Source organism: Drosophila innubila (assembly GCF_004354385.1).
Source record: "Drosophila innubila isolate TH190305 chromosome 3R unlocalized genomic scaffold, UK_Dinn_1.0 2_E_3R, whole genome shotgun sequence".
NCBI classification, from domain to species: domain Eukaryota; kingdom Metazoa; phylum Arthropoda; class Insecta; order Diptera; family Drosophilidae; genus Drosophila; species Drosophila innubila.
Genome location: NW_022995380.1, coordinates 24,467,095 through 24,492,206, shown reverse-complemented (window position 1 = coordinate 24,492,206; position 25,112 = coordinate 24,467,095). Strand labels below are relative to the sequence as shown.

Here is a 25,112-nt window from a genome sequence, read left to right as displayed (position 1 = left end):
CATGTTAATAACCTAGTAATTTATTAGTAATATATATATTCTTCTACTCACTTCTTTTGCCAGGTTACATCTGCTTAGTTGTTATAATTTTTGGGCTGCCAAATTTATATAAATTAATTTGTAATTCCCCGACCACACTTTCTCATTATTTTACATTTTTGCCTTCATAGGAAAACAGCCTGAATTTTAAGTTTTTATACATTCATTATGTAGTTATGTTTATTAAAATAGCTTAAACATAGAACAGATTCTTAGGAATATTAATTAATTGTTATCTTATAATAAAATTAAGCAACAAAACTCGCATCGAGTACAAGGTAAAATAATAAACAATTCGAATAGGTGAATATATAAGGGAAAATATAATCACAATAATTGGTTAGTTTAACTTTTGTTTTTGATTGCAACTGATGATTTGATAATAATTATGTTAATGTACAACACTACTAGTGAATATATAATTAACAATTAATTGATAAGTAACTTAAGGACAGCGCAAATTGACAATTAAGTAAGATTCCAAAGTCGCTTCGCGACACATTGCCATTGAAATTACGATAAATGTATATATAAAAGGGGGTGTAGAAATAGTTGGGGAGTTTACAACAACTTGTGAAAATGCGGATCAAGAAATCCACTAAATAACATTTTAACAGCCCTAATTTCTCTGAGTGAGTTTACTATTTATTTATGTATGAAAGGTACTTTCTTTATTTAAAGTACTTGATTCTTGTTGGTTTTTCATTTGGAAATGGTCGAGTTTAAAGAAATGTTTAGTTGGCATTCGAATTTAATACAATTTTAATATAAAAAATAGAATGTAATTCGGAGCAGTAAAAGATCTCCGAAAATTTCGAGACAATGTTATGTAGAAAAACAAACGGCATTAATATTGAGAATGGGATTTCCCGAGTGACCCACTACAGACTGAGATTTTAACAAGTTACAAGTGGAAATGGTGCCAAATACTTTTAAGTTAACATCTATGTAGTGCATGCTCTACACAAGGGAATGTTTTTAAATTCAATCGATTTGATTTGATTTTTTCTTTTTGTTTTTGCTATGCTAAGTCTAGCCATTACTCATTTCTCTAATCTCTGGCTCTGCCTCATTGAAACGGCAAAAGATTGTTTGCCGTCGTGTTGAGCAATCCCAATCGCTGCTTCTGTTTACGTTGCTCCGTCATGTGATCCTTGAGTTCGTGCAGCTGTGTCGATAGATTCTTAATCAGCAGCTGCGTCTCCAGCAACTGGGCTTGCATGCTCCTCAACTCGATCTGCTCGCCATCGGCATCGACAGCGGCCAGCGACATGGCACGTAATCGTGGAAACCATTCCAAAATGCCGGCCTTAACCATGGCATAAACATAGCTCTCAGGGCCAGTAAACTCTGTGGGATCCTTGACCTTGACCAGGACAATAAAGTACAAATAATGCCACATGTTATGCTCGCTCTTGATGTGCTCCTCAAAGCTAACGGTCTTGTTGTCAAATGCAGAACGATTCAGCGAGCAGATGAAACAGGTTGTCTTCAATATAGCCTCCTTTTGCTGCTTCTCCGATCTCAGATCCGCAAAGGTGTCGATGATGACACCAAAAATTAAGTTCAACACAATAATGATGACGATGAAGAAGAAGAGCAGATCGTAGATCACACGCGCCACAAAGAGACCCTCCTGTTAGTCAGAAATAGACAATGAAGATTACACATTGTTAATATTAAATTGGATAAGATAGATTACCTTGCTTGAAGGAGCTCTGAGTATGTCGCCAATGCCGCCGCCATTGCGCAATCCCTGATTCAATGTTGTGACAATGCACATGACCAGCGAGTCACAGGAACGTTCCTTGGCATCTCCGCTGGCCGCTACCTGCTGTGTGGGATTCCCATTGCAACCGCCCAGTTCATCTGGCTTGGCACAGGATTCCTCCAACGGCAGAGGCACCGATAGCGTCAAAGGCGTTGAAGATTCCTGCTCCTCAAAATCCACAGAGACCAAAAAGTCATCCTTGAAGAACATGTAGCCAATGATGGAGAATAGATAAACCAAGATCAAGGCCAAAACGGCAGTTAAAACAATGGAACGTCCATTACGAGTCACCGAACGTATGACATTAACCAATGTTTCCTCGCGATAAACAACATCAAAGAGCTGCAAAATGAGATACATTTATTAAGATACATTTATTGAAATTATTTGAATAATCTTACCAGCAGCGAGTAGAAGAATGGATGAAAAATCAATCCACAAAAGCAAAATGCTATGTAAATGCAATGATAGAGCAGCTGAAAGTCGGTGATGATCTTGAGGAAATGCTTCTCCAACGTGCCCTTGTTACCCATTATGCTCACAATATGAACGCTCTTCAAAGTTACCTGCAAATGAAATTAGTTGTTGTATCATATATCATATACATAGTTGAGAGATTAATGCCTAAGACTCACCGTAACGACGCCCAGCAAGCAGAGTGTCGATTCTGGACCGAGCAGAAATATAAAACGGAGTATTACCGAGCCAATAAACGTGCGTATGCCCGATTCGCGTGGTAGCGTTATCACAATTACCAGAGAGAATATCAATATGGCCCAAAACAGCAAAGATATATGTGAGCTGAGTTCTGAAAAGGCATTTAGTTGTAAAAGATCTATTAATATGATAATCTGTTATGATTATGTCAACATGTTATGTTACAATGTTGAGTGATGTAATATATAACATATATTATTCACATTTCGTACCTGGAACAGTGTTGTCAAAGGGATAGAAAAATGCCACAATCATATTGATAACGACAACGCAATTAAAAAGTATATTGCTCCACAAGGACATGTAACTGCTAATCCAGAAAAGCAACTGTTGACCTAGGAAATGTATGTATGGGGTAACTGTTAGGTCTACAAAGATACAATTATATAACAATCAATATTTACTTCTCAGTTTCTTTTGCCATTTCATTTCGTTAAACATCTCCTCGGCCTTGTCAAAGAAATCCGCCACTTTGGAGCCCTGATCATCACGTTCCGCAGTGTTAAGTATTTTTATTTTCGTATCTGTTGTTAGATATTCGCAAATTTCGGGTATAGGAAAAACAATTTGCTCCAGTGTGCGATCATTGCGAACAATCTGAGGAAAGGAAAAGTGCAATGTTAAAATGCTTATGCTAAAAACTAAAGATTAATATTTATTACATAACAGCTGTAATGTAACATATGTTAAAAAGAAAGTGAAATATACATTTTGTTATGAGCCTCAGTTTAAAAAGGATTATGTTAAGTAATAGCAGAAGGGCTGTTAATTAACAGCTGTTATCTAAAATATGTTAAAAGCCAGAGCGAAAGAGCGTTACCTCAATTTGTGCCGTGTGCGTTGCGTAGTACATTAAGGCCTGACTCGTCTTGGCATCAAAACTGGCCGATTGAGGATCCTCGGAGGCTTTCAAGAGTGCGGCCAATTCCTTGTTGTGCTGCGCCAACTGATGGCAGAGTATATAGATGTTGTGTCCGACTTCGCGAGGACTGACTGTGGCATCATCATCATCTGTGGCCGCACTGGGCTCATCCGCGTCGTCCTGCTCGTCGATGAGCTCCTCCTGGTGATAAGCCTTGCAGGCCACTTCGACCAGCTGCTTGGGATTCATGTTGTAAAGAATGCGTTCGGCATTCTCGCTGTCGCCGCGACTCTCCATGATGGCCAGCAGCAGCTTGGAGGCATTGTTCTTCAGCTCCAGCACCAGGTCCATGCGATTCTCGCCCAGCGGATTAATGTTGTTCAATATCAAAGCGGTGATAATGTCCAATCCATTCGATTCGTGGGTCGCAATGCAGTTCTGGTTCTCATGGCACGGACCCTGACAGTACTCGGTGAGTGTCTCCAGGGTTTGATTGATCAACGCCACATTGTGCTCGTTGATGTAGAGACCGAGTAGTCCAAGTCCACCTGTGGTGGAGCCACAGATGCAATCGAGGAACATGAGTGTCTCCGAGACGAGATTGTTGTTCGTTTTGTTGTTCTGATTACGCAGTAGATTCTGCAGATCGGGATTGTGATTCTCGCACAGGAGTTGCAGGAAGCGTAGGATTGGCTGCATCACGAGCACCTTGTTGGACAGCTGATTGCGCTGCTCCTTGCTGTCCCGATGCTTCTCCAGCTTCTCGGCGAGTATATCCTCCAGTGGACTATTCACGCTGATCGCTGAGCTCTCCTCGCCGGAGTGAATATTCCTCGCATTGCCATAGGCCCGTGCTGTGGCTAATCCCGCATTGTGCAGCTCCCTTTTCAGTTCGTCCGTGATGACAACTCCGTTGCTCTTGAGGCCATGCTTGCGCGAGATCTTGTCCAGCTCCAGATTGACATCCTGCTTGTGCTCATGCGCCTTGGCCGCAATGTCTGTGGTGTTCACGGACACCGTCGACTTGATCTCCTGCTGGGCATCCTTCATCTTCTCGAAGAAGACCTTGAAGAATGCCTGATTCAGATCATCGCTGAGGAACTTCTGGAACATGCCCTTCTGTATGATCGGATTGCCGCCCTCGAGCAGCGCAATTCCCAGCTCAACGGCCTCCACAAAGATGTTGGGCGAATGCACAGATTTGATGACCAGCTCCACCACCAAATCGGAGGCTCCCTCGCGATCCAAATGATTCTGCATCTCGTGCAACGTTTTGCCAGCACGGGCCAAGTACTTGGCACCCGGTCCATGGGTAACCAGATGCAGTTGCTTGGCGGGATCGGAGGCGGCAGCAGCTGCGGCCGCTGCAGCAACAGCAGCAGCTGCTGCTGGCAGCTGTGGATGCTCCTCCTCCAGCTTGGGTGCACTCTTTGTTTGGAAATATCTGAGTAAAAGTGTCTGACGCAGTGCGTCGCCCTTTTCGCCATAGTTGACATCGATGGCCATCATCTCGCGTAGCGTGCGCAACACCTTGACGCACATGCGCTCCTCCTTCTCCTCGAGCAGCTTCTCCGTGTGCTTGATCAGCTTGCGAATGAATCCGCCGCTTTCACAACGTTTCCGTGCCTCGGTGCCGGCGGGAAACAACAACTCGGAACGATAGAGTATGTCCACTAGGAGGGAGAGTTCCGCCTCGACGACCGGCTTCAGTTGATCCTCCAGCAGCGATACAATGTCCTGCAATCCCTCAATGATGGAACGATCCCAGCGCATCAGATGTGCCGACTGTTGAGTCTCGTACTTGGGCTGCTTGGAGGCCAGCAGCCACTTTGTGGTCTGCCGCGTCAGCATCGCCGTCTTGCTGGACATGTTGGCCACCTGCTGCTCCAACTCCAGCGGCAACACAATGCTCCTCATCTTGGCCGACTCGGTCAGCGTGCGGATGCAGTTCTCCACATTGAAGCGATCGGCCAGGGAAAGCCACTTGCACTGGGTGAGACGATAGGCAGCCTGGAGCAACTGCACAAAGATCACCTGACGCGACTGGACAATGGTGCTCTGATCGGAGAAGGGGCTGGAGAAGAAGCTGCTGAGCAAGTTGGTAACACCATTGAGGACATAGGCCAACAGTGTCTTGTTTGTCGTGGCCGTTGTATTCGATATCAATTGATTGAGATCGACCAGGAAACTCTTCTCGAAGAGACTCCACATGTGGCCAGAGGCATAGATCTCCTTCATCTCCACCTCGGTGTCAATGTAGCAATGATTGAGAAAGTCCACATACGCTTCCTTCACCTCGGGCATGCACAGCGGATGACAAATGATGGTCACAATGTCATCCAGGGATAGCAGATTATTGCACTTGATCTCCGTGTAGACATTCTTGCCCATGGTGCAACACGCCAGCAGCTTCACCAGCTCCACATGATACTTCAATGGACTGTCATCCGGCAGCTGTTGACGACGTTGCAACTGTTGTTGCATCATCTGCACAAAGTGATGGAACGATGTCTTGTCATTGTAGAAAACGAGCACATCCTCGCCAGCATTGATGAGCTCCTGCATCACCATATCCTGGCACTTGCGTATAAACTGATTCTCCGCCTTGACAATCGTCTGCAGAAACTGCAAATATGCCACATGCCGTCCATGAATCTCGATGCAGTGCACAAAGTGTTGAACCACCTTGTCCGTCACCTCGTTGCACAGCGCCAAGTTGTCCTTGAAGATGGCACAGACGGTCTTCGCCTCGAGTATCTGTAAAGACATGTCCAGTTGAAGAACAAGATAGAATGCTTATTATTGTATCTTTATTTCTATAAGATTGGTTAAGAAATCTTAAAAATCCATAAGTTTTTTCATACCAGAGGTTGATTTCTAATCGTTTCTATAACAACTATATGATATAGTACATATATATAATTTGTAAATTCTATTAAATGCTTTTATATTCACTAGCTTATTTACTTACGCCTGGATTGAGAAACAAATCGAGATGATTGTGGAGCAACACTTGATTCTGTTGATTGCCGAGGCAAAAGTTCTGCAGAAATTCGTGAGCTAGACACATGAGTTCCTTCATCAAAACATCATCCTTCTCATCATAGGGATTCTGCAGCAGATCCAGAACCACAGTATGAACTCCCACATTGCGCAGCAGACGCTGCTCATGTTTACGTGGCTTAACAATGGGTCCTATGGGGAAAGCATAGAGGAGTCTTAAGAATCTGGAGAAGATTAATAAACTGGTTACCCACCTGCCGTCACACAGAACTTGTTCATGCGTATGAGAATCTCCTTGACCTTCTGATACTCGCTGCGTTGCTCTGGCGACAAAGTGGCATCGTATTCCAGACTATCGGCACCACCAACGGCATCGGCACCACCGAGCTCATCCGTCGCCTTGGCCTTGTAGACCCACAACTCCGACTTCTCTACACTCTGCCGTAATATATCCAAATCGGACTTAATTTGCTTATAGGATTCCACATCGCTGTCCGAGACGAGCAATTGCACCTGAGAAGTGCAAAAAAGGGGAAACACAACTCAGCTTAGATCAATCTTATCACCAATCAATCCAAATTATACATACAAAATCATAATTTCTTTCAGTACGATATGCGGTATACGTCCACTTTAGTGTTAATTGATTGTGGTGTGTATAGTATAAGTTTATGTGTTTATTTTGTATGTGTTACAAGTGCATTGCGTGTGTGTTAGTTGTGTGGCACATATGAGAAATGTTAGAGCATTAGTAGAGATCGTTATTGAGATCGAGAGCGTTGCATGCAAACCCAAGAGAGATGAAGAATATATATTGAGAAAGAAATGTATTACATAAATTAGAGAGCAACAATAATACTCGCAAAATGCATCGATTAAATCTAATAACTATATACTATAATATATCAAGACTGCAAGACAGACTATATTTCTTAACTAAATTTATAAATATCTAATACAAGTTCCAAAGTCTTCAAAAGTCGAGGCCTTACAGCAACTTATAATGTAAACGAAATTTTTCCGCGATTAATATTGAAGTAAAAAAAACCATAACCCCAAAAATTATGAAAATGAATATTTTTTGTGGCTGTTAGGACTCGATATATAAATATAATATTAAGATTACAATTCCAAATTTTTGATCCATATATATATACACTTTTTTGTCCAATTGACTTAGCATTGTACAGGTCAAACGGCTAAAGCTACAATTTTGAAATTTTAAATTCATTGGCGTCTAAGACGGCGTTTTGGAAAATTCGACTTGCAAGTGCGTTAAATTCGAGGTCAAAGTTTGCGTTTATTTTTATTTACATATAGCTGCGTTCGGAGATGTTCTTCAAGCAAATTAATTGCTGCCCTTAAACTTTTAATTTTTAAAAAGAAATCCAAACATAATCTGTAAAATGTTATAGTCTTGCAGCCTTGATAATAACAAACGACTTGTAAATAAATTATTATCTCTAAGAGTTTCTTACCTGTCGAAAGGCTTGTAGAACTTCCTGCCGCTGGCTAAAATGTCGAAAGAGCAGATGCAGTGCACCCGAAACCAACGGAGCATAATCATGCATGATGAGATGCAGCAGAACACGCAGAAATGTGCGTCCTCCCTGACCATCCAAGTCCAAATTGGACGCATCGCTGCGATCACAATCAAAGATGCCCTCCGCCTGCACGCCAATTGACTCCAGATCAATGTTCCTCTGCCGTGCCGCTGCAGCTGAGGCAGCTGCAGCTGCTGCCGCCATGGCTGCCTCGGCAGCGGCAATCTGTTCTGAGTCCGTGCCAGCACTGCCAGGTGTCGTCTGCTGTTGTTGTTGCTGCTGGGATTGATCCTCGCTTGCTGTCGGACTCTGAACCACGTCGGATTCATCGAACTCGCGCTTGAATATGGAAAGCAGACAACTGATTCTGTAATCCAATCGCACATCCAAGATGAACTGCAGTATCTCAATAATCTTCAGTTTGGTGTCCATGACCAGAGGATACTCCTTCATCAGCTGCGAAACAGATTTGCGCTGCTGCAGAGCAATCGCAGGAGCAGCAATTGCCTGACCAACTGAGCCCAAAGCCAACGAAGTCATCACAGTGCTCATGTCGCCAATGGAACGCAGTACTCCTCCCTCAGCTGAAAGAGATTATGGAAATGGAAAGCGGAGAGATTAACATGGGTAAACTATAGTAAATTCCGAATCTTACCATCATTATTGGTCTCCTCATCGACAGCTTGTCATTGGAGAGATTTTAAAGAACTTACTTAGCTAACTTATCTAAACTGTCTTCTCATTTGATACTCACAATCAATATCCGTGTTCACATAGCCACCTCCAGTTGTTGTTTCCGAGACGCAGTCGAGTATGGAAAGCAGCGTCTTGGTTAAACGCAACAAATCACTGAAGCTATAGAAACCAAAATATATCAAATCTCTGGCCAGTTTGACCACCTAAAGAGATAAAGAGAGATATTTAAATTAAAGATGGTATTTTTTTTCATCCAATTTCTGGCTCACCTCAAAGGTCAGCTTGTTCTGCTCCTGATCCGTGAAGAGCCACACCTTGGTGGCCACATTACACAGATAGTTCTCCACAAAGGCGATGGTCGTATTAAACTTGGCACGACACGCCTGTTTATTCTGATCCGATGGTTGATGATTCTTTCCGTCATAGCTGCAGATTATTGAAATTTAAAAATAGCTTAAACTTTAAGTAATTTTTTTGTAGTGGAATTGCTTACTCCATAATGGACATCTTTGAGGGTATTTCGCTCCAGAGTCGCGCATATTTGACGGGTGTCACGGGCTCCTGAGGATCACGATCTACGTGCATGTGAAGCATTAAACGACAAAAGGATGCACGCAGTTCATAGGGCATCGTTTCATCCGACATGCATCTGCAGAGGAAGTGAAAATAGGTTTAATAATTGCCTCGGCTTTGTAGACTCTTTACTCACTTTAATATCAAATCAATATCCAATTGGGGAGAGAGTCTGTTTAGAGCCAAGTATTGACGATTCAGGCACATGTTGGAGAACAGATTCAGCTGATGGCGATAATAGTTTAATATGGCCGCCTCCTGTTCAGAGCCATCGGCCACGCAGTTGGCCAAATCCGCCATGGAGCGCGACGACTATGAATAAAAGTAAATATAACAATATAATAAATTTTTTGGAACGAATTTAAAAATATTTGGATGCAGAATGTATTTAGAGGCCAAATTATGATCAAAATGACATTCCGCTCAAAAATCGGTTCAGTTTTGATCAAGTTATAACAGTTTGAAGTTGGTCAGGCTGCGGATTTAGCCACTTTACAAGTCCAAATTTCTGTTAAATTTCACATGATTTTTTAAAAAAAAATGGAAGGTCTCAGAATCAAGTTTAAAGTGTTGTTTTATACTAATTACGATATAAGGAGTTGATTAAAAGTGATAACTTGAGATTTATTGTTTTGAATTTTCGAAATCTCAAAGGGGGGACCCTTAGCATCGAAATCAATATCTAGTTGAATCTAGAGAAAAATATTTTTTTTTAAGAATTTAATAAAATTTAAATGCAGAATGAATTGAAATGCCAAATAATGATCGAAATGACATTCCGCTTGAAAATCGGTTCAGTTTTGATCAAGTTATGACAGTTTGAAGTTCGTCAGGCTGCGGATTTAGCCACTTTACAAGTCCAAATTTCTGTTAAATTTCACATGATTTTTTACAAAAAAATGATAGGTCTCAGAATCACGTTTAAAGTGTTGTTTTATACTAATTACGATATAAGGAATTGATTAAAAGTGAAAACTTGAGATTTAAAATTTTAAATTTTCGAAAATTCAAAGGGGGGACCCTTAGCATCGAAATCAATAGCTAGTTGAATCTAGAGAAAAATATTTTTTTTTAAGAATTTAATAAAATTTAAATGCAGAATGAATTGAAATGCCAAATAATTATCAAAATGACATTCCGCTCAAAAATCGGTTCATTTTTGGTCAAGTTATGACAGTTTGAAGTTGGTCAGACTGCGGATTTAGCCACTTTACAAGTCCAAATTTCTGTTCAATTTAACATGATTTTTTACAAAAAAATGAAAGGTCTCAGAATCAAGTTTAAAGTGTTGTTTTATACTAATTACGATATAGGGAGTTGATTAAAAGTGAAAACTTGAGATTTAAAATTTTGAATTTTCGAAATTTCAAAGGGGGGACCCTTAGTATCGAAATCAATATCTAGTTGAATCTAGAGAAAAATATTTTTTTTTAAGAATTTAATAAAATTTAAATGCAGAAAGAATTGAAATGCCAAATAATGATCGAAATGACATTCCGCTTGAAAATCGGTTCAGTTTTGATCAAGCTATGACAGTTTGAAGTTGGTCAGACTGCGGATTAAGCCACTTTACAAGTCCAAATTTCTGTTCAATTTCACATGATTTTTTACAAAAAAATGAAAGGTCTCAGAATCATGTGTAAAGTGTTGTTTTATACTAATCACGATATAGGGAGTTGATTAAAAGTGAAAACTTGAGACTTAAAATTTTGAATTTTCGAAATTTCAAAGGGGGGACCCTTTGTATCGAAATCAATATCTAGTTGAATCTAGAGAAAAATATTTTTTTTTAAGAATTTAATAAAATTTAAATGCAGAATGAATTGAAATGCCAAATAATGATCGAAATGACATTCCGCTTGAAAATCGGTTCAGTTTTGATCAAGTTATGAAAGTTTGAAGTTGGTCAGTTACGGTGTTATTCCCTGAACTAAATTGTAGGTTCTTAAACATAAGCTTTGTACTTTAAACAACTTAAAACAGCCATAACGGTCGTTATATATATCCGATCGTGATGTGATTAATTTGGATGATTGATAACTACAAAAGGAAATATAATAACTGCCCAAAGAATGTTCTATTTTAACAACTGTGAGTAGTGTGAATATTCGCAAATTTTAGAGTATATATATTTACCGGCTGACCCTTCCACTGCAAATGTATCTCGTATTTCTCGCCTGGCGACATTACATCCTCTTCGCTAAAGCTCGCACTATCCCAGGTGGTTGTCGTTGATGTGGACTGCACATCCGAGCGATCCTCATCATCGCCAGCGACCTCAGTGAGCGTGGCCAGGCAGACATCCTCGGAGGCACCTTTGTAACAGCGCACAGCAGCTCCTCCTCTTATGGCCTTGATCTGTGTATCGATCAGAATGTCCACGTTCTTATCGCTTAGGACACTCTTGCAGATGAGCTCCTGGGTGACTGCGATAGCTTTGCGATTCGAGACGCACAGATCGGACAGGTAGTCGAGGAATCGTGAATCCCAATTGTGCATATTCTTGCGAACAAGTCCGACAAAGGTTTCGATTTCCGCAGCCGTGATGTGCTTCTCCAGCAGCTTGCGATTGTTGTGCAGCAGTGCGGTAATTGTATCCTCGGCCAGGATATCGTAGCCGATCTGTTTCTGCATCAATCCAAAGTGCTTGGCAATGTATTCCTGGTTCTTGCGATAGTCCTGTTGGGAGAGACGCAGTATGCGATAACATAGCCGGAAGATGTTCTTGTAGGGAGCGTTCTTGGGATCGCTCAGCTCGTCCAGACGCAGGAAAGGACCATCACCCGCAACGTGCTCCTGGAACGGTCCTTGCAGTATCTTGAACAGCTGCTTGAGGATGTATTGCTCCCGTAGCAGCTTCTGACGATCGCGAATGGGATTCTTGATGGTGAACTCGAGTGCCTTCGTTTTATTCTGTTCATTCTCCATGCCCGCTATGAAGTAGACAATATCCTGGAGCAGGGAAATCAATGCTCGTCGCTCATTGATCGATATGCTGCCATTGTCCAGTTTACTGGTCACCGTTGCCAACACCTTGCACGCATCGTTGGCAAAGTCCAGATCACGCACCTCAACTGGCGATACGGGTATCAAGGCAAACGCTTCCTTGTCCTCCTTGATGGGTGAGCAGCAAACCTTCGACATCACCGGCTTATCATCATCCGCATCGATGGGTATCGATGTGGCATGCACCCACGTGTTAGAGCATATGTGTTGCAATCTCACATAACTCGACTGTGGCACCAAACTGTCAGGTCGGGCCATTGTCGTTGCATCCAGCACAAAGACCGAGGCAATGTCCGCCGAATATGGCACGGAGACAAGACGATATTGTTTTCCCTTCGGCTTGTCTGTGAATAAGAGAATGGACAAGGGATTAGAGTAGGCAGTTAACATAAATAAATATTAAATTCCATTTAACATAACATTTCTCTGTTAATAACATCGCTGCAAGTAACAGGCCGCCATTTACTCAAGACGGAAAAGGAGAATGAAATAAGGATAAACGCAATAACAGTTCAACATCGTTTAACATAACATTGTCTACTGATAGTAACAGAAAAATGTAAAAAGGGAAACTAGAAAATTTGGCATCCTTTCCCCAAAACTAAAGTAAAGTAAAGTTTCAAGTTCATTAAATTATCCATTTTCACCTACCATTCAAAGTGGAGTTCATGGTGCAGCTCAGACCCGAGTCCTTGCTGCAATCCGCCAGCAGAGACTCGTGTACATTCGTTGGAACTGCACCAGCTGCCACATCGGACTCGGATTCGGCAGCCAAGTAATGACCCGTGGCTAGATGCTTGAAGCGGTACAGAGAATTCCAATCGCCGGCACCGCCGCGACATGAATCATGCTGTACCACCTCGATCTCCCAGAGGGCTTTGCTGCTCGTTGCCGCCGTAGCACTGGTTCGTCCTGTGGTCCTTAGAAAGACATGGTACTGCTTCTTGTACTCATCCATTGTGAGAAACTTTTCCTGTTCGGCGTGAAAGAGACGCACCACGTCGCCACCTTTGAGTATGTGCTCTTGATTCTCCTTGTGCTCCATAAACAATGAGATTTTCCACGATGTGGAAGAGTTGAGAACATTAACCTCCTTGCAGCCGGGATTATCGAGCAACTCATAGTTGGCAGCCACATGCAAATTCTGTTGATCCGCATTCACCGGAGTGAGAATCACCTTATCGCCCACAACGACATAGTCTCCAATGGATCGTAGTTTGTAAAAGGGTTTAATGTAGAACCAAGATCCTTCATTTCCATTCGCATCCAGATAAACACGCATCGCATTCTTCTCCAGCAACGAAGGTAGACGCTTGTTAACCGTCAGATACTTGTTGGACTTCAAGTGGAGCAACTGCACCACAGCTCGTCCATATTGTATAAAGGTGCCCAGCAGCTTCTTGTTCTCCGTTTCATTCTGTTTCTTCTCAATCTCCGCTGCGTGCTACGTTTACAAATAGGACGACTTTAGTAATGGATCTAGATTTTATTAAATAAAAGTCGCTTTAAACTTACATGCAAACGCTTGAGAAGATTGGGATCTGTGTTGGAGCCGGCTGATTGCTTGGCTGCCTTCCAGAACTGCTTTTGTGCAGAATATCGATTCATAGGACATATTTTGATAAGGCAATCTGCAGAATATAAGACAAGTTAAGTAAAGGAAGATCAAGTTAGGTTAAGGTGCAGGTCTTCTTACCTCTAAACTTCTTGGGCGGACAACTTAAATCTCCAGCCTCTGGGCACACTACGGTTCGGTCATCCACCAGGCTGTAGGTAAAAAATGTTGAACATAAACAAAAATAAGAATCTCACTTAAGAAAATGATCTAAAGAAAAAAATATCTCAAATTTCACCCGTTTTTTATGTCGAAAAGAACATTTAATAAGTTATTGAATATTTTAAGTGTGATTAAAAGAATTGTCTTTCAATACAATATGTATGTATTTCATAAAGTTTTCCAGTAAACTACAAAAATTTAACATAAGATTAAATAATACATATATCGGTTAGAAAACCTTTTTAATTAATTTAATAAATCATAAGCAAGTAGGAAGGCTTCAATAAAGAAAGAATAGAACAACAAAAAAAATACTATAATAATTTCTGATATATCAGAATCATGTTTGCAAATGCAACAAAATAAAATAAATTTATTTTTATTATCTGCTACTAAGTATAATTTTTTATTAATTAGTACTAATTGAAGTACTCGTTTTATGCCTTCTAGAATACTCAATTGCAAGAGTGTAAGGACGAAAGGTAAGTCCTTTGCCCTGAGGCATCATGCAACAGTTGGCAGAGCACTCAGAAGTCTGTCAATTGCAATGTCATAGAGTGCGAGTACATTTTTGAATGGGTGAGAGTGCGAGTACGAGTATGAGTAGTCCATAGATATGAGTGCTAGTGAGTCTACAAGTGTGTGACGAATGGTACTCACCCGAGTGTGCTCAAGAAACCGCAGACACTGCCCTCCGCATAAAGCGAAACAATGTCGCCCAAGTGAAGGAAGCTCGCCGAGCCAATTATATTGTCGCCCATGTTGAAGGACGGGAAATTGTGGAGTGGGGAGAATAACGTATGCTTGTCTCTAATGCGTGATGTGTCGCTGTGTGTGTGTATGTGTGTGTATTGGTGGGTGGGGTAAGCCCCCTCTGAGTCTGCTGTTGTTCTCTATTGTTCTGTTTGCGGCCGGTTATACGAGTTAATTGCACAGATTTGTCGTTGTCCTTGTTGTTCTGCTGTGTCCTGTGAACGAAGAGAATGGAAGAATATGTATTAATCATATTAATAACAACATAATGTTTGCATTAAAAATCACATGTGTTCAGTTCTAATTATATTACATAACCGACTCGACTATAATTAGTTTCCGAGTTATCGCAACATTATCAGGAGAGCTGTATTGCCATTGACCCGCAGTGCGTATACGCAACGTGGCGTTCGACTATTTTTGAGGTGTGTCGAACGATAAATTATTCATAAATCGCAAGTTTTACTGTTACCCCAATATGGTCGCACATAGATTGTTAAGATATACCCTTGACATGGGAATATTTATTTTGGAACTTTCGATGTTCAATAGGTAACAGAATATATCTTTATTCTTTTTACGAATCAATCAATTAGGCATAGTTTTTTCATGTTGTAGTCAGAGTTAACTTGCACTTTAATAACTAATAAGATTTGTTAAACTTTTGATTGTACTCTTTAAGGACAGAGTTGCCAACTCTTTTGAAAACTATATCCTAGTTATCTGCGCTACATGCTCAAATGAATTTCTATAACTTTTTGCTGAATTAAAATACTTTTTAATTTTTACAATAACATTAGAAATCGAAAACTTATCACACCGGAAGAGTATCAAAGATTCCGCTTGAACTATGTGACTTTTCAGCTCCTTCAACAGTAATGTACATTTCTACATCATGTCTAGTGTTCAGAGCCTTAAGGACTATTATTGTGGGGGTTGGTTTGTTTAAATGTACAGTTCCACATTTGGAATTTGTAAAGTTGTCATTTATTTGAACGATTTTTTGTTTTATCTGTACGACATGCTTTTTATTTTTATGATTTGTTGCTATTGTTTATAGATAATGGCTGCATTACGAATGAATGAAAGTGAAGTATAGGAGAAAGTATATAACAAATGTAATGGTTCTCATTGTTTCACAGATTTTATGCTTGCTTGGCTCATTGATTTTAAGAACAATGTTTTATGGTAAGTGTAAATCTTTTAGTTATGTGGGTGTGCTTCGAAAGGGGATTTTCTGTATATTTCACGTAGTCAAAAGTAACATAAAATAAATTTATTAGTTTTTATCTATTTATTGACGCTCTGACGCTCAAGAGTTCCCCTAAATAAATATTAGACATTTGAAAGAATTTCGCTAACTACAAGATCAAACTGAAAGGTAAACATTTTCTGAAGCACAACAAACACAAGTGAAGGGCTAAAAATTAGATTGCTTGACTTCAAAATACCCTGTGATTGGCTTTGAAAAAGACTTAAAAAAAGAGTATCTTAAATTGATTTTTTTCTTGTTCTTATATCTATTTATATCTATTCTAGCATTTAAAGTTAAATATCATCTTTTTATTCTTGATTTGTATAAAATCGTCGCCTTATGCTTGAAACATGGCATACCCTTCCAGAGTCGATTTCAGAGCTAAACAAATCAATAAAATGCATGAAATTTCCGGATTCTATTTGATATATTAACTGTTTAGTAGGTGATTATTTTGGTTTGGGTCAGTCACCGATAGATTTTTACGATTGATTGTAGCCACTACCGAAATGAGGAAGTACTTGGAATTCTTGATATTATGCTATCTTTTGTTGTGTTCAATCATCTTGTGTGTGTGGCAACTACATCTCTCGCATAATAATGAGGGAAAAGAAGAGCTTAACTATGCTTAGATAAATGAAACCGACTGCTTATACCAATAATTGGCAATAGATTATTTGTCAACTCGTCAGACAATTAGCACTGTCAAAATTCTAGGAAGTTTCCGCTGGGGATACCAAGTAAAGCTAATTAGCATAAATCTGTAGACAAAAGCTTTCCATCAATTTGGGTGGCTGCCTCTTCAAAGAGGAAATTTAAATTTCATATTTATGTGCACACATCCGTTCCTCTGGGAAAGGGGGATGAAAAGGAATTCGATAAATTCTGACAACGAGAAGGGAGCAAACAAAAGTTTTCATGTCAGTCACACGTAAATTGTAAGTGCCCCGGGGACACAAATGATGTTGATGCTGCAGCATGGGGCAGGATACAGAACTGAACACGTTGTGCCTGTTGGCTAACGGGAAAGTGTATTGTGTTTGCATAAAATGTGAGTTTAAATCGTGTCAATGTGTCAGCTGTGGAGGCACATCATTCATTTACTCATTTGCTCATTCACTCATCCACTTATTCATTCCACATGCTCATCAAATTTTCACAGGCTTTCCACGGCGCCGCATTCGATTCAATCAGTTCACAGCCATGAAATGTGCATTAATTTCTTATCAATATAAATTATATATAAATAATTTCATATTTCTCACTCGCTCTCGGTTGTATTTTCTCTTTGTCTATCCCTTTTTTTTATCTCTCTCATTGTTTAGTATTATCGTGCACAGCTGTTGGACAATTAAATATAAATTTATTTAAAATTGCATAAAATTTAATTAACAAGCAATTCAATCACACGAACACAAACACATACATGCACACTCCTACACATTCTTGCATATATATATACATATATGCTTGTGTGTGTGTGAAGGAACAATGTATACACATACCGAGCACAAGATATTTGCCTATTTTTTTTAGCTAACGGATGCTACACACACACACACACACATAGCTCACTTCACTCTATTTGCCAGGTGTATATTTTCATGCTCTAGGAGAGGAGAAAGAAATATCCGAAAAGCGAAAACCACAACACTTACAAAATATCTTCACAAAATTGTTCAGATGTAAACAAATCGCGGCACAGAAAATAATTGTTCAGTTATTTTTTTTTTCTTTTTTGTATTTATATTCTTGTTTTTTTTTTCAACTGGTCTTTTCGTGGATTAGAATGAATAAGCAACGCTCATAAATAATTGATGATTTTTTAGCAAGCTATTTAAATTTTTCTTATTCGGATGCTTCACGGCGCGACCGCAAAAAGCGACAAACGTTTTCAACGCGGAGACGTCCGAGACAGACGACGGCGACCCACAAAAGGCCAGCGCTCAAATGAGAATGCTGGAAAAGCTCAAGCGTTGAGTCGCTGCCAGCAAAAAGCTCAGGCAAACGCTGAAAAGCTTTGCCAAATGTAAGGCAGTAGTTTGCTCATATTGTGGGTGTAGCTTTTTGAGTGTTTTTTGATTGGTTGTTTTTGTTGTTGTCTTGTCTTTTCGTTTTGCACACATAACTTTTGCTTTCATTCATGTGTGTTTGCTGTCGGCATTTGTTCTTCTCTCTCTTTCTTTTCGTTATCCCTTCTCATGCTTTACGCATCAATGCTGCAAATTAGCTTTCTTAGTTGTGCATTAGTTTTGCCTCTCGCTTTCGCTTGAGTGAATTTAAGCTTGATGCTGTTGAGCGTGGAAATTTGATTTGACTTAGGGCAAGTTTTGAATAAGTCACTAAAAATGCAATTGCATTTTCCGGGTCAGGGTCACGATTAACTCAAGACCTGTGCATCATTGTTGGGCTTTTATCTATTATTCAGCTTGTTGGTAGTTCCCAAGTGCCTCTTGAGGAATTACTTACTCAAAGATTAGCAAAACACTAGAAAGTTTAAAGAGTATACTTAAGCAGTCTAAATAAATATTCTAGTTCAAGGTGTGGACTATGAACTTAACGTAAATAGCTTTGTGCACTTTATAGCATACAGTGAAAGTTGCCAATAAAGTAAATTAAAGCTTTTACATTTTTAGTCAAGTAAATGACTTGAAAAAATAAAAAAATCACATGTTATATTTTTCAAGCTAAAATATATTTTTAATTAAGTCTTTATCATACTTTATCATACAAAAAAAATATAAAACAATAATCTGAATGATTTTATACAAGCATTATGTTAAGCATTCTATATTTTTTCTAAATTTTTTATTTAGTCTATAAGTATGTTTCAATGCGTATATAGCGTTTTTTTTTGTATTGTGTCTATAAAGTGACATTGATTGACCTAGGTGCATAAAATATACGCATATTTTAACTGACTAGAATGAGCTTTCTTATCGGTCTGTCATGTCAGTAATCTAATTAGACAAATTATACAACAAATGCAAATTAAAAAGCAATCAATTTGAAATAAGATTTAAAGCATTTAACAAGTTAGTCACCCACACTAACTAATCAACTATGAATAAACACTCTGATAATATCGCATGCGTGCGGTGACCGCAAAATCACAAAGCACACAACAACAAAAAAGCGCTACAAGTGGCCAATTGACGTTGACGTCGACTGCGGCAGCGGCAGCGGCAGCGGCCGAGACACCGCCATCAACAACGACGGCGACTGCGACGGCGACTGCGATGTTGATGAACGCACGTGAGTTAGCGAAAATCAGCTGAGCGACGAATGAAAACAACAAAGCGCAAGGTGTGAAAAACAAAAGGCAACTATTGTTTACATTCACTCAGCGCAGGCGTAACACAGCTTTCGATAAGCTTGAAAAGCTGCCTCGCGAAAGCTATTTGGCAACGCGAAAGCTTCGAAGCACAGGCAAAAAGTTTATAACGCAAAGGGATATTCAGTAGCTAAGCGTCGCGCAAGGCGCAAAGTTGTGACCAGCAACGTCCAACTGAAAAGGCCGAAGGGTAGAGGCAGCGACGCAGACAGCGACAGCGACAGAGGCAGAGAGTGTTCATTGCGTGGCGACGGTGCGTATAAGCAATTGACTGAGCAGACCGCGGAGTGGAAACTGTCAGTATCATTGGCCGTTGTGTATGTGAAACAATTGTTGATAAAATGAAAAGCTTCTTTTGCCTTAACAAACTTTTGATAAAACCGAGAAAACAACAAACAAACAAAATGGAACAAGCGAAATTACAATTTATTTGCTTTCAAAATAAAATTAAACAGTGAAAGTTGACAAAGTTACCCAAAAATTTCATCTCTGTCAAAGAAGCATAAAAGTTCTATGAGTGTGTGTCTGTGTGTGTTTGTGTGTATATGTTCGACAGCAAAAGGAATAGAGAAAGCAAAGCATCCCGTAGGAGTGGCACACATACAAAAGTGTTTGCATAACTTAAGGCGACCGACCCTCTGTGCCTACAAATACATGTGTACATAAATATACACATACTACAAGCAAAGATAGGTATGTGCGTACATATAGCCAATTTAATTTGATTAAAGCCATGTCTGAGTCGCAACACAAAGGAAATGAACGACAAATATATATAAAAGTAAATACAGCAAAACAAATATCGGGTTGCAATTTTCCCGGATAAATTTTAAAGGCGTGGCTGCTGTCAGAGATGCCTCTCATACGCTCGATAGATATAGGCAGATAATCTAAGAATATCTAATATATTTCTAATTATGAAACATCATAAATACCTAACATTATTTATATTGAACTTTAATTAATATTTGTTTTCTAATTGGAACAACTTTTCAACATTACTAAAAGATTTTCCCATAAAGTAAAGTACTTTAATTACGAACTATTCTTCATGGTAATTTTATGACCGAGTAAACCGTGTTAATATTTAATTTTAATTAAAAATAGTCCCTTTTTTTTGCCTTGCAGCCCTTTATCATAAAATTAGTTTTTAAAAGTTTTTCGCATAAAGTAACTTATATGAATGTGCCACATCTTAAGTCATGTGCCTCATGTGGCATGTAAAGCGACTACGGTCGTTGGGGCTGCCAATAAACAGCTTAAGGATTCACTCAATTCAATGAAGCGCAGCGGAAAACGGACATATGTTTAGCTATTCGTGTGTAAAAATTTCGAAGGATATGTTGCGCTTAAAAAGCTATTGTTGTTGCCTTTGAACTGTAAATGCCTTCACAAATCAACTGCATGGCAATACCCTTTAAAAATACACATTAAGCGCTTTTTGTGTCGTCTACTCGAACCAATCAGAAGTTGGTAATTCCAAGAGATCAGGAATATATATATACAGAAGCAAAGTTTCTTTACCCCTTTGTAAAGTCAGCTGAAACGCAAACGCTTTAGCAAATGGTCCTTCGGTTGCTCCTTGTCGTTGTCCTTTGCTTCTTTATTGGCTTAGGCAGCTTTCGAACTAAACCAACGCACAATGAAAGGGGATAAAGGTTAAAGCAACAGGAGCAAAGAGCTGAATTTCAAAGTTTTTAAGGCCTTGATGGAAGCTTTTGTCTGTGCGACACTTTGGGACTCCTTTTACCCAGGTTGTCCCTCAATTTAGGGGCCGCCCTTGTGCACCATAAAACAATTGACGTTTATTTTTGGTAAATTCAATTATACATTATATGAAAGGACGAAAATTTGTGCAGCACATCCTGTTTGTGTTGAACATGTGCTCAAGGATATCCTGTCAATTTGATTGCATCCGCCATCCCAGTATGTCAGAGATGAGTTTAGAGATTAAGCTGCAAGCATGCATTAAAGTCAACTGATTTGAACTGTGCACCTGTTTGCGGATATTTTTAGTTCTTGATTTCAATTTAATCTCCCAATCAAGTCGGCAATATCAACAATTATTAAAGTTGAATAAATCGCTTTCACAAAATTTAATTGATAACGATTCATCATAAAATCAATAGGTTTTACAGGGTGATCAAAATAAAACTACACCTGATGTTGCGGAACTTGTGACAGGAAATATAATTGTTGATTGGACTGCAATTGCTTAATAATGAACAACTTAGGTAAAATGCAAAGACAATCTTGAAAATCTTAAAAATTCAGTTCAAACTTATAGATTGTTAATTATTTATAAACAATTTAATTAATTTCGTTAATGTTTTCCTCTGGCTCTTGGTTTTGGTATTAATACAGAGACTCCCCCCCTTTGATATTTCGAAAAGTAAAAGTTTTGAATCTTAAGTTTTCCGTTTTAATCGACTCCTTATATCATACCAGAATATTAAAATATCTCGGCCACCCTGTATGATACATGTACAATGTACATATGTAGAAGTATGTCTATGTACACAGATATGTTTTGTGTATATACGTGCATATGTCACTTTGAATTACATAAAAGCCGCCGCTGTCCGCTGCTGTCAGTTTCAATCAGGTTCAAAAAACGCAACCCACACATGGCACAAATGCCAACAACAACACTAAATGCAAAAACAACAAAATACCAATTAAACAAAATGTAAGCCATGGCACGTTCGTCATGTGAAACCATCACAACAAAAGTTACACATAAACAACAAGTACTTAGAGTGAATGATGGAGAGAGAGTGAGAGATAGAGGGACAGAGAGAGAGAGAGGTTTTCAAATGAGAGCCAATGTCTGGTAATATGGGGATATACTTGGTATGTGACTCAGTGCATCAGCTGGCCTATTCAACGCGGGGGCGGAGAAGTGTGTTGAACCCGTACAATTGCAATTGCGTACGGCTAATCAACTATTTATAGCACATTAATGAGAAAATAATGCATATTGGGTGTGAAGGAAATGCATTCATCCAATAGATACAAATTATAGAATACAGAGGAACTGAACTTGAATTCGTTCTCTTACGTTCTCTGATCTCAGCTGCTAGACTTTAAATTAACAGAATATCGTTAATATAAATCCAAATTACCTCTTTAATCAAACTCTGAAATTTTGTTTCATTCTATTTTTTTTTTCGTATAAAAACTGTTTATTAATTGATTCACGAAATTTTCTTAGAACAATAAACAATAAAAAAAATAATATTTATGGAAATTGTTAAGTAATTTGTATAATGATAATAACTCCCCAATGAATGAACACACACACATACAATCTTAATGGAACCAGATGATTTCCCCACGTTCGCTGTTTTCGCTAATTGCTCTGAAGGGCACTTAATTGTGCCGTTGCCATTTCGAATTCACTTTGGGTTAAGAATATTGTACTTGTATCTTTTATTTATAAGATAAATTCTCGTTTAACTATTTATGGTAATTGATGATATTGAAACACTGCAAGCCGAAATCTCGTCAAAGGCAATTTTGTTGACGCTCAATTGATCTGCAAATTATGCACATAACTATGTAAATGCTTAAATACATTCATATGTACATATTTACACACATATAAATGTCACTTATTACATATGTGTGTTGAGCGTGTGTTTGTGTGTGTGTGTGAGTTCCATGCATAACTCAAAGTGCTTTCGATGGCTCAGTCATTGATTTTCGTTGAAAGTTTAATTGAGTCGTCATCGGCATTTTGCTGCAGCTTATATATATTTGTGTGTATGAGTGCACATGTGTCTACGAATCTCTGTGTGTGTTTGTGAACGTGTGTGTAAGTGGGTGCCGTTAAAAAAACTGCGATGCGCGTAGAAATGTTTGCAACTCGCGAGAAAAAAAAAATACATATTAAAAGTTGAATGCAACGCGTGCTGTCGCATCCTGCATGTGGCGCCATCTGCCCAACCCACTCAACAACTGCAGCAACTACAAGCTTCGCTTTGTGACAGCGGCCTCCTCTCACATGAATACAAAAGCTCTTTCACCCGCGCTCTCTTTTTCTCTAGCTCTTTCTGTCTACCCAAGGCATCAATGCGGCGCTTAATTAAGCACGCGTCTGTCTGCTGCAAAGTGAGAGTGCGAGAGAGCGTTGTTGTTGTTGTTGTTTTCGTTATTGTTTGAGTGTTTGTAATTGATTCTGAATAGGTAACGAATAGGTCGAATATTTTTCCCATTTCCTTTTTTTTCTGATTTATCGTCAATTATTCAACGTAAAAGCAAACTTGATTTTAACAATTAGTTCCTTTTATTTGCCGTTATAAAAAACTTTCGCGTTGACCTGGTTAAGAGCGCAGCAAGCCCTTTTTGAATGTCCATAAAACATGCAAGACCGTCTGGACGTGTAATAAGCCCAGCTGAGCGGACCAACAGGTGAAACTGGTTTTTATAGGGACCCACATACACACAAGCATGTGTGAATGTGTGTGTGTATAGGTGTGTGTTGAATGGAAAGCAAATTGAGTAAATTGTACGTTGTGTACTTACAATATGAGCGTTTACTCGTACTTTAGAATCTAAAGAATTGTGCGCTTCAAAGATTTCGATGCAGAGATATGTATGTATGTACATATATTCACATAATTTTTTTTATATTTGTAACTAAATCATCTGATTAATCACAGACCGATATGTATGTATGTATATGGGAGCACTAGCACTAGTCGTAAATCGAATAATTTTATTGCAAATTAATTTTTATGGTCGCACACTCATAGATACACTCGAAAAGGCACTTGAAAGAACTCAATATATTTTTCACCTTGAGTACGCGCACTTAACCACAAAAAAAAAGCGCAAAGGGGAAGCAGAAACAGAAACAAAAACGGTGACCGTATACAATAATAACAATAACAATGTTTGAGCTGCGCTAACGGCAGCGACGCTGCAGCGCTGTCGATGTCACTGCTGTTTCACTTGCTGCTGCTGTCAATAAGCAAACGTAAAAAAAAAACCACACGCGACAACAATTCCGCGAGAAAAAAGCAACAAAAGACGGTGATACAAAACGTACCCGCTAAGCAGCGTTAACAATTACGCCCCCGCACCCACCGACCGTAGGAACAACAACAACAACGCCAAAAGACAACTTTTTGAGACACTGAGCTAAACGCTGCAGCAGAGACAAGACAATGACGGCGACGTCGACGTTAACGTTGACGCAGGCAAACAAAATGCGCAAACAATGGTCAATTTTCAATTACAATTTTCACACATTTCCATGCATATTTTCGATCACGCCAACGACGGCACTTTAACCTTTTACAAGGCCATACACTTTTCCAATAATTTAAAACACAAATTAAAAGCTTAAATGGTAATAAAATGCGATTTTTAAATGCGATTAATTTCTAATTTTGCTTGCGTAGCGTTGCGCGATAAGGAAAACCGCGGCAAAGCGACACGCGACAACATCGAAGACTGAAATATAGCGAGCGAGCAACAAGTGTCAAAAACAACATATGATCGTTAAGCTTTGAAAATGTCTGGCAATGTTGAAGCTAACATTAACATATGATCACTTTCAGCGCCAGGTTGGGCAACGCCGCACACATTCACGATCAACGATGGCAACACTTTTGACATTTGGCGCGCAATTGAAATGTATAACAAAATATATATATTAAATTAAAGCATTTTCCACTTAACATTTGAATTGCAGAAAATGCCCAGAGCCTAATACACGCAGAGGAAGCTACAGAAATCGTCGCACACAGTTAACATTTCCCCAAAGTTTGTAAAT

General features: G+C 39.3%; 1 protein-coding gene across 1 annotated transcript; it reads right to left on the bottom strand.

Annotated features, from left to right (window-relative positions):
- Nucleotides 1-184: 184 nt before the first annotated feature.
- LOC117792943 (inositol 1,4,5-trisphosphate receptor) lies at nt 185-24,785 on the bottom strand. The gene is made up of 21 exons (XM_034633283.1): nt 24,574-24,785; nt 23,858-24,029; nt 14,649-14,956; nt 13,908-13,978; nt 13,727-13,842; nt 12,863-13,655; nt 11,342-12,555; nt 9,342-9,517; nt 9,126-9,281; nt 8,902-9,058; nt 8,691-8,835; nt 7,871-8,520; nt 6,647-6,905; nt 6,361-6,584; nt 3,348-6,146; nt 2,932-3,124; nt 2,740-2,862; nt 2,446-2,618; nt 2,212-2,376; nt 1,742-2,152; nt 185-1,675 (listed from the first exon to the last, which is right to left on the bottom strand). Exons 3-21 carry the CDS (start codon nt 14,747-14,749, stop codon nt 1,109-1,111), a joined length of 8,493 nt encoding a protein of 2,830 aa, XP_034489174.1. The 5' UTR covers nt 14,750-14,956; nt 23,858-24,029; nt 24,574-24,785; the 3' UTR covers nt 185-1,108.
- Between the last annotated feature and the right edge of the window lie 327 nt (nt 24,786-25,112).